Below are 13,213 nucleotides of genomic sequence, written 5' to 3'. Positions count from 1 at the left end.
TGATCAGCAGGCTTTTTAGGCGCAGACTTCTTTGTGGCCTTTTTCGGAGATGCAGCTTCAGTCATTTTTTTTTTGTCGTGTTTCAGAGAAACGTTGCGTTCGTTTTTATAAAACTTCTAGATGTTTAGATGTTTTTATTTTTCAAGCGGAGTTTTATGCGGACTGTCGAGGAGACTTTTTTTTTTTTTTTTTTGCTCCACCGTCAGACTGCAAAGTGTGTTTTCGTGTTGACAGGCAAACCTCCACAGCTCGCGTCTCTCGCTCTCTTAAAGCTTCATTAGTTTTGAAATCTTCTAAAGAATAGTGACGCTTTGTAAATTGCGGCGTTTCGGTGCCACAGCATGTTAGAAGCGAAAGGTATCGCATCAAAACATCGAAAAAATAGTCTTTAAAAGCAATCGAGTGCGCGCATGGCCAAATAACATCAGCGCTACTTACTCTGGACAAAGCAGCTTAATTTCATCAAGAAACTGAACCATATGGCTTCCCAAAAAAGCTTATGCCAATCTCTTCTAAGCATTTGGTACCATACAAACTCAATAGAGGCGAAGGGCACAAACACGCGCGATTGCTGGAATATTTAATGCGTTAGCAACGCGTACTAACGACGATTTTTAGTTCAGACCAATTCTTTTTCTAAACACAGAGACACAACAAAGAACATTCCATGAAAAAGGAACACTATGTTGTGCTTATTCGTGTTCGTTAACAAAAACGATCGAAGGCTAAAACTGCGATAACGCAGTCAACATATATAAAGTCGCGGACACTAGAAAAAAAGGAAAAACTTAGCAACCTGAAAGTTCTGGACATCGTAAAAAAAAAAATAAATAAAAAATAAAATTCATTATGGAAGGTAACGGTAAAAAAACGTTTGAGGAGATAAGAGAATGAGTGACGAATGCACAATACGGGGTCCATTCGGTTCTTCGTCTTCATAGTCATCGTTCGAGCGAAGCTTGGTGTTTTCTTTACAATTGTGCAGTCTTGGGAAGGCATGCAACTTTTGTTCAAGTTCATAAAGGCAAAACTGAATTAGAATATGGCGATTTTAAAAGATGCTCTACATTTCCGTTTGCTTTTCAAAGTGCAAATTTCGCTTTTGATTTCATGCGCTCATAACTGGCATTTCAAAAATGACACTTTAACACTCGTGAATCGTGAATTTGGCGGCTTTTGCATGATGCAAAGTTATTAAAATCGCGCGAGGCATCAGTTATAAGGTGTTCACAACCGAAGTTATTGCAGATCAATTCCATCTCTCGTTTTTTCATTTTCAGAAAAGTTCATTTTTCTCCGCTTTATAACATCATAACCATTAGGCTTAGCTGCTTTAGCCTTAGCGAGGTCCTTGACATTAGAAAAGCACCAGTTGGAATTTTATTTTTGCTAAAAATAAAGGCTAACAAATGCAACAGAAATATCTATCTTGCAAGGAACTCGTTCATAATTGAAAAACAAATACAAAGTCAGCTACTTAGTTAGTTAGTTAGTTAGTTAGTTAGTTAGTTAGTTAGTTAGTTAGTTAGTTAGTTAGTTAGTTAGTTAGTTAGTTAGTTAGTTAGTTAGTTAGTTAGTTAGTTAGTTAGTTAGTTAGTTAGTTAGTTAGTTAGTTAGTTAGTTAGTTAGTCTCTCAGTGAGTTAGTTGGTTAGTTAGTTAGTTAGTTAGTTAGTTAGTTAGTTAGTTAGTTAGTTAGTTAGTTAGTTAGTTAGTTGGTTAGTTAGTTAGTTAGTTAGTTAGTTAGTTAGTTAGTTAGTTAGTTAGTTAGTTAGTTAGTTAGTTAGTTAGTTAGTTAGTTAGTTAGTCTCTCAGTGAGTTAGTTGGTTAGTTAGTTAGTTAGTTAGTTAGTTAGTTAGTTAGTTAGTTAGTTAGTTAGTTAGTTAGTTAGTTAGTTAGTTAGTTAGTTAGTTAGTTAGTTAGTTAGTTAGTTAGTTAGTTAGTTAGTTAGTTAGTTAGTTAGTTAGTTAGTTAGTTAGTTAGTTAGTTAGTTAGTTAGTTAGTTAGTTAGTTAGTTAGTTAGTTAGTTAGTCTCTCAGTGAGTTAGTTGGTTAGTTAGTTAGTTAGTTAGTTAGTTAGTTAGTTAGTTAGTTAGTTAGTTAGTTAGTTAGTTAGTTAGTTAGTTAGTTAGTTAGTTAGTTAGTTAGTTAGTTAGTTAGTTAGTTAGTTAGTTAGTTAGTTAGTTAGTTAGTTAGTTAGTTAGTTAGTTAGTCAGTTAGTTAGTTAGTTAGTTAGTTAGTTAGTTAGTTAGTTAGTTAGTCTCTCAGTGAGTTAGTTGGTTAGTTAGTTAGTTAGTTAGTTAGTTAGTTAGTTAGTTAGTTAGTTAGTTAGTTAGTTAGTTAGTCTCTCAGTGAGTTAGTTGGTTAGTTAGTTAGTTAGTTAGTTAGTTAGTTAGTTAGTTAGTTAGTTAGTTAGTTAGTTAGTCTCTCAGTGAGTTAGTTGGTTAGTTAGTTAGTTAGTTAGTTAGTTAGTTAGTTAGTTAGTTAGTTAGTTAGTCAGTTAGTTAGTTAGTTAGTTAGTTAGTTAGTTAGTTAGTTAGTCAGTTAGTTAGTTAGTTAGTTAGTTAGTCTCTCAGTGAGTTAGTTGGTTAGTTAGATAGTTAGTTAGTTATTTAGTTAGTTAGTTAGTTAGTTATTTAGTTAGTTAGTTAGTTAGTTAGTTAGTTAGTTAGTTAGTTAGTTAGTTAGTTAGTTAGTTAGTTAGTTAGTCAGTTAGTTAGTTAGTTAGTTAGTTAGTTAGTTAGTCAGTTAGTTAGTTAGTTAGTTAGTTAGTCTCTCAGTGAGTTAGTTGGTTAGTTAGTTAGTTAGTTAGTTAGTTAGTTAGTTAGTTAGTTAGTTAGTTAGTTAGTCTCTCAGTGAGTTAGTTGGTTAGTTAGTTAGTTAGTTAGTTAGTTAGTTAGTTAGTTAGTTAGTTAGTTAGTTAGTTAGTTAGTTAGTTGGTTAGTTAGTTAGTTAGTTAGTCAATCAGTTAGTTAGTTAGTTAGTTAGTTAGTCAGTCAGTTAGTTAGTTAGTCAGTCAGTCAGTTAGTTGGTTAGTCAGTCAGTTAGTTAGTCATTCAGTTAGTTAGTTTGTATCTTAGTTAGTTTGTTAGGTACTAAGTTAGGCAGATACGTGAAAAATGACGATAGATGACGATAAATGAGGACAATAATTAAAATGTAGCTACTTTGTAAAATCTTATTACTTTAACTAAAGTTTTAGTACTTTGTTAAAATAGCATGAGAACTAACGCTACCCCACAAGCTTTTTAAAGTTCTTTTTTAAGGTTTCAGCAACCCATCCGACGTTGCGAGAAACACCTGATAGTTACTGTGAAAAAAGGTATTGGCCAACAACTCGACTGTCGCGTTTTATTCTTTCCGGGGTTTTAGGGACGGGTCATTTAGAAAACAAAATGTAAAAGAACTAGAGCGTCGTAACTTTGTTATATGTTGAGTTTTGTGCCCGTCGCAAGTTTGACGTGTTTTAATTGAAGGAATGTTTAGTTCTAGCTTTACGTTTTTTTCCTTTAATGTAAAATAAAGGGTTGTCTGCGCATGCTGTGATTTTTGTTTCGACTTTGTCAAGTGTTATGACTTTGATCATTTGCTTTATTTCGAAGTGTCTCAAGAGTGTGTCAGCTTGGAGTATGTATGAGTTTTCGACAGCGGACGTCTTTGTCTTTACCCCTCTTGTTTGTTAGACATGACGTGCAATGACCCGTTCACTTCTTTTCGTTGACGTTTTTTTTCGCATTTCAAAAAACTACTGACCAAGAGAACGTGCGCAGAAGAAAAATGACAAGGTAAAACCAACAACAAAAAACCATGCAATTAAGGATTACACACAGACAAACACGCAAGTGTAAAAAACGGAAATTTTTTTTTTTTTTTTTTTCGTGCTGCCGCTTTTTTGTTTGTTTTTTTTTGTTTTGTTTTGTTTTTGTTGCTGCTGCTGATGCTAATGCCGTCACTGCTGCTTAACCTCGCTCTTTGTTTTTTTCTCCGCTAAATATACTTTTTTGCTGAAATCCTAAGGGAGCTAAATTCTTACGGAGGCGCTTAAATCTTCTTTGTTATTTTCCTACAGCCTATAGATGGTCGCCAATCTGGGCACGTGCGTGTTCACTTTTTATTCAAGTTACGTTGGATCCTTTCAAAACTTGGAATCTTGAACATGCACGTGACCTGTGAGGTAACCGAACTGTTTTTTCTCCCTCAGGTTATAACTTAAAACGTTTCAAAGATGGCGTGTAAACCCCACCATGTATTTTTTTGTAACGGGATGCGTGTGCTCTTTTTATCCCCTAACAGCTTTAAAAAGAGATTTTGAACCCCCCTCCCCTCCCTTCCTTACACACACACACACACACACACACACACACACACACACTTCTTTATATTCTCCTTAGTGTGTTTAAGCTCATGCCGTCATGTTTTTAACAGATGTGTGGCTATGAAAATAGCCTTTATTTTTTATCTTGTGTTCAGAGTACCGTTTATTTGGCTGCTGGTTTTGGAACCTTTTCGTTCTTCTTGGGAAGCAAAACGGCTTGTATGTTTGGCAGCACACCGCCACTGGCTATAGTAACACCTGACAACAACTTGTTCAACTCTTCGTCATTGCGAACAGCTAACTGTAAGTGTCGAGGAATGATTCTAGCTTTCTTATTGTCACGAGCAGCGTTACCGGCCAACTCCAAAATTTCGGCGGAGAGATACTCCAAAACAGCAGCTAAATAGACAGGTGCGCCTGAACCGATGCGATTGGCGTAGTGTCCTTTGCGCAAAAATCGGTGAACACGACCGACTGGAAACTGAAGTCCGGCTCTGAACGATCGAGTCTTTGCCTTGGCTTTAGCTTTTCCTCCTTTTCCACGTCCTGACATTTTAATTTCTTACACTGAGAAACAACGAGAGACAACCTAGAGATATTTGTGCGCGCTTTGAAATCAACTTACAAAATTCCTTTTTCTTATCAAAAACATTTGGTCTCGAACTGCACTTTTTTTAACGAATAGAAAAACTCCGTCAAACAATGCGCAAATTAGTTAATCTTTGAAGAACCAATGAGCTTGCGAGAAACAGAAATGTTCTCGAATTGGAGACCACAACTGCGCTTTATATAGGAAGTGATTCGGTTGCTTGTAATTTCAAATTTCAATTCTCTAAAACTCGTCGACATGTCTGACGCTCCAAAGGCCGGAGGAAAACAAGCGCCCAAGGTGGCCAAAAAGGGGGAAAAACGCGCTGGTAAGAAAGGCGGCAAGATCGCTGGTACTGGAGACAAAAAGCGCAAGAGAAAGAGGCGAGAATCCTACGCCATTTACATTTACAACGTCTTGAAGCAAGTTCACCCTGATGTTGGTGTTTCTTCCAAAGCGATGAGCATCATGAATTCTTTCGTCAACGACATTTTTGAAAGAATCGCTTCAGAAGCTTCACGACTAGCCCTCCAAAACAAGAAATCAACCATCTCTTCGCGTGAAATTCAAACAGCTGTGCGCCTCTTACTTCCCGGTGAGTTGGCCAAACACGCAGTGAGCGAAGGCACCAAGGCTGTTACTAAGTACACCAGCAGTAAATAGATGGAGCGCTATCTAAACGGCTATTTTCATAGCCACACATCTTGTAAAAGCATTGTACGCATTAGAACGCCTTAAATTGTAGTAGAGAGAAAGTACTTAAAATGCAATAGCTAGGCAGCCATTGTTTGCTCGTTTTAAATTGCGACACCGCGTCTAAAGAGCGAGCGCTTTTCTAGACTTGCTTTTTTTGATGTTTAAACGTATAGCTTTTGCATCCACTTTGGATACAAAAAGTTATTACAGTAGGTAAACGCGTGAGAAAATCTTTCAACAACTACTTGAGCGCCACCTTTTTGCTTTTGATCAAAACCTTAGCCCTTATGACCCACCCATCGTTATTATTTGCTGCTACTACCACACTTTTGCTCCTTTTTTCTTTTTTCTTTTTTTTTTTTTTTTTCAAATGTATTGCGCGCATCTTTAGGAAATCAGACTTAAAGCAGCGCTTTAGATAAAAATCACCTTTCTAGCCCGATGATGGTGAGCAAAACACTTTATGTGTCAAGCGTCTACTCTAAACACTCAGTTAAACTATGCCTCGCTAAAAAACATTACTTAGAAATCAATTCAATTGCTTTTCATTTCGATTGAAACAAACTGAAACTGGTAAACTAAACCGTTTTTACACACCCCCTCTGCTTATCGCGGTGCAGCGTTCAAGTTCTAGATTGCCTATTAACGTTTAAAACAGATGTGTGGCTATAAAAATAGCCGTTTTTGATTGCTGAGGTGTTCCCCTTTTAACCACCAAAGCCGTACAATGTGCGACCTTGTCTTTTTAATGCGTAGACAACGTCCATAGCGGTGACTGTCTTTCTCTTGGCATGCTCTGTGTATGTTACAGCGTCGCGAATAACGTTTTCCAAAAAGACTTTTAGAACGCCTCGAGTCTCCTCGTAGATAAGTCCAGAGATACGCTTAACACCACCGCGACGAGCTAGACGACGTATGGCGGGCTTTGTGATTCCTTGGATGTTATCACGTAAAATCTTGCGATGACGCTTTGCGCCTCCTTTTCCAAGTCCTTTTCCTCCTTTACCGCGACCAGACATGATTAAAATTGTTTGAAGTTCAATTACTGTCTTTTTGCGTTTCTTTTTGTTTTTATTATGCGCTGGAAGCGCGACTTTTACCCTACATAGATGGAAACATCTTCGTCAAACAACCAATCGCAACGGTCCTTCGTCAAAAAGCCATCTGAACCAAAAAAACAAAAAAAAAAAAAACCAAAACAAACTGCCTTGTTTTTAACGCGCGTTTTCGCATTTAACGCTTTTATCCGTTCGCAAACAGAGCAGAAAAGTTTCTTTTCGGAATTCCACTACGTCGACCTGTCTTTGAAGTGTTTAAAAAAGCAGAAATTGTAGAGGCGAGACAAACGCGCTCTCTTTTCCCGTAGCCAAAAAACACGCCTACGTGGCCTTAATGCCTTATTTTGCATTTGTACTTGAACCAATCAAAGAGCACTTTCTTAGCACCAATCAGAATGCAGCTTTAAGTCGCGGCAAAGTCTAAAAATGTCAACAAAACGCGTTAAATTGAAAAACTTCAAAAGTTCAACTTAAACTGATAAGTGTAAGCGTAACTTACAATGGCCCGCACAAAACAAACAGCTAGAAAATCTACCGGCGGTAAAGCACCGAGAAAGCAGCTGGCAACAAAAGCAGCAAGAAAGAGTGCCCCGGCTACCGGCGGAGTAAAGAAACCCCACAGATACCGACCCGGTACCGTAGCTTTGAGAGAGATCCGAAGATACCAAAAATCGACAGAGCTCCTAATCAGAAAACTACCCTTCCAGCGATTGGTTCGCGAAATAGCTCAAGATTTCAAGACTGACTTGCGTTTCCAAAGCACCGCCGTCATGGCCTTACAAGAAGCTTCAGAAGCCTACTTAGTGGGTCTCTTCGAAGATACCAACTTGTGCGCCATCCATGCAAAGCGTGTCACTATTATGCCAAAAGACATTCAGTTGGCGAGAAGAATCAGAGGAGAGCGAGCTTAAAAAATGGTGCTTCTAAACAAAACGGCTATTTTCATAGCCACAAATCTGTTAAAAACGTTGTCGGCTTAGTGCCTTAAAACAAAACAAAACAAAAAAAAAAAACAACAAACAAACAAACACAAAGTAAACAAGTTCTACGCCTGGAACTTTGTTTTTAGAAAGATGTGTGGCTATGAAAATAGCCGTTTGACAAAAAGCGGGGTAGGTTAGGTTATTTCTTTTCCACTTTTGCGATGGTTTTCTTGGCTGCAGCTTTCTTCTTAGGTGTCGCTTTCACTTTCTTTACTGCGGGCTTTTTAGCAACCGGTTTCTGGGCGCTCTTTTTTGCGGGAGTCACTTTTTTCTTAGGAGTAGCTTTTTTCACTTTCTCTTTTTGTGCGACTTTTTTCACTGACGCAGCTTTCTTTTTTGGCGTGCTCTTCTTTTCAGCAGGCTTCTTTACTTCTTTGGCTTCTTTTTTGTGCTTCTTGGCGACTGCAGCAGGCTTCTTTAACGGTTTGGGCTTAGCTGCAATTCTAAAAGAACCCGACGCGCCAGTTCCTTTCACTTGTACGAGCTCGCCAGCAACCACCATGCGCTTTAAATTAATCTTGACTTGCGAATCGACGTTTTCACCCACCTTGTTGTTGGCCTTGACGTGCTTGGCGATAGCTTGTCTTGACGACCCTTTGCGTTCTTTAAGCGAATTAATAGCATCGACAATCATCGCCTTGTAGGGAGCATGATCAGCAGGCTTTTTAGGCGCAGACTTCTTTGTGGCCTTTTTCGGAGATGCAGCTTCAGTCATTTTTTTTTTGTCGTGTTTCAGAGAAACGTTGCGTTCGTTTTTATAAAACTTCTAGATGTTTAGATGTTTTTATTTTTCAAGCGGAGTTTTATGCGGACTGTCGAGGAGACTTTTTTTTTTTTTTTTTTGCTCCACCGTCAGACTGCAAAGTGTGTTTTCGTGTTGACAGGCAAACCTCCACAGCTCGCGTCTCTCGCTCTCTTAAAGCTTCATTAGTTTTGAAATCTTCTAAAGAATAGTGACGCTTTGTAAATTGCGGCGTTTCGGTGCCACAGCATGTTAGAAGCGAAAGGTATCGCATCAAAACATCGAAAAAATAGTCTTTAAAAGCAATCGAGTGCGCGCATGGCCAAATAACATCAGCGCTACTTACTCTGGACAAAGCAGCTTAATTTCATCAAGAAACTGAACCATATGGCTTCCCAAAAAAGCTTATGCCAATCTCTTCTAAGCATTTGGTACCATACAAACTCAATAGAGGCGAAGGGCACAAACACGCGCGATTGCTGGAATATTTAATGCGTTAGCAACGCGTACTAACGACGATTTTTAGTTCAGACCAATTCTTTTTCTAAACACAGAGACACAACAAAGAACATTCCATGAAAAAGGAACACTATGTTGTGCTTATTCGTGTTCGTTAACAAAAACGATCGAAGGCTAAAACTGCGATAACGCAGTCAACATATATAAAGTCGCGGACACTAGAAAAAAAGGAAAAACTTAGCAACCTGAAAGTTCTGGACATCGTAAAAAAAAAAAATAAATAAAAAATAAAATTCATTATGGAAGGTAACGGTAAAAAAACGTTTGAGGAGATAAGAGAATGAGTGACGAATGCACAATACGGGGTCCATTCGGTTCTTCGTCTTCATAGTCATCGTTCGAGCGAAGCTTGGTGTTTTCTTTACAATTGTGCAGTCTTGGGAAGGCATGCAACTTTTGTTCAAGTTCATAAAGGCAAAACTGAATTAGAATATGGCGATTTTAAAAGATGCTCTACATTTCCGTTTGCTTTTCAAAGTGCAAATTTCGCTTTTGATTTCATGCGCTCATAACTGGCATTTCAAAAATGACACTTTAACACTCGTGAATCGTGAATTTGGCGGCTTTTGCATGATGCAAAGTTATTAAAATCGCGCGAGGCATCAGTTATAAGGTGTTCACAACCGAAGTTATTGCAGATCAATTCCATCTCTCGTTTTTTCATTTTCAGAAAAGTTCATTTTTCTCCGCTTTATAACATCATAACCATTAGGCTTAGCTGCTTTAGCCTTAGCGAGGTCCTTGACATTAGAAAAGCACCAGTTGGAATTTTATTTTTGCTAAAAATAAAGGCTAACAAATGCAACAGAAATATCTATCTTGCAAGGAACTCGTTCATAATTGAAAAACAAATACAAAGTCAGCTACTTAGTTAGTTAGTTAGTTAGTTAGTTAGTTAGTTAGTTAGTTAGTTAGTTAGTTAGTTAGTTAGTTAGTTAGTTAGTTAGTTAGTTAGTTAGTTAGTTAGTTAGTTAGTTAGTTAGTTAGTTAGTTAGTTAGTTAGTTAGTTAGTTAGTTAGTTAGTCTCTCAGTGAGTTAGTTGGTTAGTTAGTTAGTTAGTTAGTTAGTTAGTTAGTTAGTTAGTTAGTTAGTTAGTTAGTTAGTTAGTTGGTTAGTTAGTTAGTTAGTTAGTTAGTTAGTTAGTTAGTTAGTTAGTTAGTTAGTTAGTTAGTTAGTTAGTTAGTTAGTTAGTTAGTTAGTCTCTCAGTGAGTTAGTTGGTTAGTTAGTTAGTTAGTTAGTTAGTTAGTTAGTTAGTTAGTTAGTTAGTTAGTTAGTTAGTTAGTTAGTTAGTTAGTTAGTTAGTTAGTTAGTTAGTTAGTTAGTTAGTTAGTTAGTTAGTTAGTTAGTTAGTTAGTTAGTTAGTTAGTTAGTTAGTTAGTTAGTTAGTTAGTTAGTTAGTTAGTTAGTTAGTTAGTCTCTCAGTGAGTTAGTTGGTTAGTTAGTTAGTTAGTTAGTTAGTTAGTTAGTTAGTTAGTTAGTTAGTTAGTTAGTTAGTTAGTTAGTTAGTTAGTTAGTTAGTTAGTTAGTTAGTTAGTTAGTTAGTTAGTTAGTTAGTTAGTTAGTTAGTTAGTTAGTTAGTTAGTTAGTTAGTTAGTTAGTCAGTTAGTTAGTTAGTTAGTTAGTTAGTTAGTTAGTTAGTTAGTTAGTCTCTCAGTGAGTTAGTTGGTTAGTTAGTTAGTTAGTTAGTTAGTTAGTTAGTTAGTTAGTTAGTTAGTTAGTTAGTTAGTTAGTCTCTCAGTGAGTTAGTTGGTTAGTTAGTTAGTTAGTTAGTTAGTTAGTTAGTTAGTTAGTTAGTTAGTTAGTTAGTTAGTCTCTCAGTGAGTTAGTTGGTTAGTTAGTTAGTTAGTTAGTTAGTTAGTTAGTTAGTTAGTTAGTTAGTTAGTCAGTTAGTTAGTTAGTTAGTTAGTTAGTTAGTTAGTTAGTTAGTCAGTTAGTTAGTTAGTTAGTTAGTTAGTCTCTCAGTGAGTTAGTTGGTTAGTTAGATAGTTAGTTAGTTATTTAGTTAGTTAGTTAGTTAGTTATTTAGTTAGTTAGTTAGTTAGTTAGTTAGTTAGTTAGTTAGTTAGTTAGTTAGTTAGTTAGTTAGTTAGTCAGTTAGTTAGTTAGTTAGTTAGTTAGTTAGTTAGTCAGTTAGTTAGTTAGTTAGTTAGTTAGTCTCTCAGTGAGTTAGTTGGTTAGTTAGTTAGTTAGTTAGTTAGTTAGTTAGTTAGTTAGTTAGTTAGTTAGTTAGTCTCTCAGTGAGTTAGTTGGTTAGTTAGTTAGTTAGTTAGTTAGTTAGTTAGTTAGTTAGTTAGTTAGTTAGTTAGTTAGTTAGTTAGTTGGTTAGTTAGTTAGTTAGTTAGTCAATCAGTTAGTTAGTTAGTTAGTTAGTTAGTCAGTCAGTTAGTTAGTTAGTCAGTCAGTCAGTTAGTTGGTTAGTCAGTCAGTTAGTTAGTCATTCAGTTAGTTAGTTTGTATCTTAGTTAGTTTGTTAGGTACTAAGTTAGGCAGATACGTGAAAAATGACGATAGATGACGATAAATGAGGACAATAATTAAAATGTAGCTACTTTGTAAAATCTTATTACTTTAACTAAAGTTTTAGTACTTTGTTAAAATAGCATGAGAACTAACGCTACCCCACAAGCTTTTTAAAGTTCTTTTTTAAGGTTTCAGCAACCCATCCGACGTTGCGAGAAACACCTGATAGTTACTGTGAAAAAAGGTATTGGCCAACAACTCGACTGTCGCGTTTTATTCTTTCCGGGGTTTTAGGGACGGGTCATTTAGAAAACAAAATGTAAAAGAACTAGAGCGTCGTAACTTTGTTATATGTTGAGTTTTGTGCCCGTCGCAAGTTTGACGTGTTTTAATTGAAGGAATGTTTAGTTCTAGCTTTACGTTTTTTTCCTTTAATGTAAAATAAAGGGTTGTCTGCGCATGCTGTGATTTTTGTTTCGACTTTGTCAAGTGTTATGACTTTGATCATTTGCTTTATTTCGAAGTGTCTCAAGAGTGTGTCAGCTTGGAGTATGTATGAGTTTTCGACAGCGGACGTCTTTGTCTTTACCCCTCTTGTTTGTTAGACATGACGTGCAATGACCCGTTCACTTCTTTTCGTTGACGTTTTTTTTCGCATTTCAAAAAACTACTGACCAAGAGAACGTGCGCAGAAGAAAAATGACAAGGTAAAACCAACAACAAAAAACCATGCAATTAAGGATTACACACAGACAAACACGCAAGTGTAAAAAACGGAAATTTTTTTTTTTTTTTTTTTTTTTCGTGCTGCCGCTTTTTTGTTTGTTTTTTTTTGTTTTGTTTTGTTTTTGTTGCTGCTGCTGATGCTAATGCCGTCACTGCTGCTTAACCTCGCTCTTTGTTTTTTTCTCCGCTAAATATACTTTTTTGCTGAAATCCTAAGGGAGCTAAATTCTTACGGAGGCGCTTAAATCTTCTTTGTTATTTTCCTACAGCCTATAGATGGTCGCCAATCTGGGCACGTGCGTGTTCACTTTTTATTCAAGTTACGTTGGATCCTTTCAAAACTTGGAATCTTGAACATGCACGTGACCTGTGAGGTAACCGAACTGTTTTTTCTCCCTCAGGTTATAACTTAAAACGTTTCAAAGATGGCGTGTAAACCCCACCATGTATTTTTTTGTAACGGGATGCGTGTGCTCTTTTTATCCCCTAACAGCTTTAAAAAGAGATTTTGAACCCCCCTCCCCTCCCTTCCTTACACACACACACACACACACACACACACACACACACACACTTCTTTATATTCTCCTTAGTGTGTTTAAGCTCATGCCGTCATGTTTTTAACAGATGTGTGGCTATGAAAATAGCCTTTATTTTTTATCTTGTGTTCAGAGTACCGTTTATTTGGCTGCTGGTTTTGGAACCTTTTCGTTCTTCTTGGGAAGCAAAACGGCTTGTATGTTTGGCAGCACACCGCCACTGGCTATAGTAACACCTGACAACAACTTGTTCAACTCTTCGTCATTGCGAACAGCTAACTGTAAGTGTCGAGGAATGATTCTAGCTTTCTTATTGTCACGAGCAGCGTTACCGGCCAACTCCAAAATTTCGGCGGAGAGATACTCCAAAACAGCAGCTAAATAGACAGGTGCGCCTGAACCGATGCGATTGGCGTAGTGTCCTTTGCGCAAAAATCGGTGAACACGACCGACTGGAAACTGAAGTCCGGCTCTGAACGATCGAGTCTTTGCCTTGGCTTTAGCTTTTCCTCCTTTTCCACGTCCTGACATTTTAATTTCTTACACTGAGAAACAACGAGAGACAACCTAGAGATATTTGTGCGCGCT

General features: G+C 37.0%; 3 protein-coding genes and 1 pseudogene across 3 annotated transcripts; 2 read left to right on the top strand and 2 right to left on the bottom strand.

Moving 5' to 3' along the window:
* Positions 1-4,475: 4,475 nt before the first annotated feature.
* Positions 4,476-4,865, bottom strand: LOC149887851 (histone H2A, orphon). The gene has a single exon (XM_090088926.1). The coding sequence runs from the start codon at positions 4,863-4,865 to the stop codon at positions 4,476-4,478; it is 390 nt and encodes a 129-aa protein (XP_089945052.1).
* A 294-nt stretch (positions 4,866-5,159) lies between these two features.
* Positions 5,160-5,564, top strand: LOC149887850 (late histone H2B.L4 pseudogene; annotated as a pseudogene).
* A 1,591-nt stretch (positions 5,565-7,155) lies between these two features.
* Positions 7,156-7,566, top strand: LOC149887849 (histone H3). The gene has a single exon (XM_090088925.1). The coding sequence runs from the start codon at positions 7,156-7,158 to the stop codon at positions 7,564-7,566; it is 411 nt and encodes a 136-aa protein (XP_089945051.1).
* Positions 7,567-12,766: 5,200 nt separating this feature from the next.
* On the bottom strand, positions 12,767-13,156 carry LOC149887848 (histone H2A, orphon). The gene has a single exon (XM_090088923.1). It carries the CDS (start codon positions 13,154-13,156, stop codon positions 12,767-12,769), a length of 390 nt encoding a protein of 129 aa, XP_089945049.1.
* Positions 13,157-13,213: the final 57 nt, after the last annotated feature.

This window comes from Hydra viridissima, unplaced genomic scaffold, assembly GCF_058129835.1.
Source record: "Hydra viridissima isolate aposymbiotic clone 2 unplaced genomic scaffold, HvirCarnegie_v1 scaffold_5, whole genome shotgun sequence".
In the NCBI taxonomy this organism is placed as follows: domain Eukaryota; kingdom Metazoa; phylum Cnidaria; class Hydrozoa; order Anthoathecata; family Hydridae; genus Hydra; species Hydra viridissima.
Note: the sequence above shows the minus strand (reverse complement) of the source record. Positions and strands in the feature narration are given on the sequence as shown.

Coding starts and splice junctions, on each gene's coding strand:
- LOC149887851 (XM_090088926.1), bottom strand. CDS start 4,865: ATGTCAGGACGTGGAAAAGGAGGAAAAGCTAAAGCCAAGGCAAAGACT.
- LOC149887849 (XM_090088925.1), top strand. CDS start 7,156: ATGGCCCGCACAAAACAAACAGCTAGAAAATCTACCGGCGGTAAAGCA.
- LOC149887848 (XM_090088923.1), bottom strand. CDS start 13,156: ATGTCAGGACGTGGAAAAGGAGGAAAAGCTAAAGCCAAGGCAAAGACT.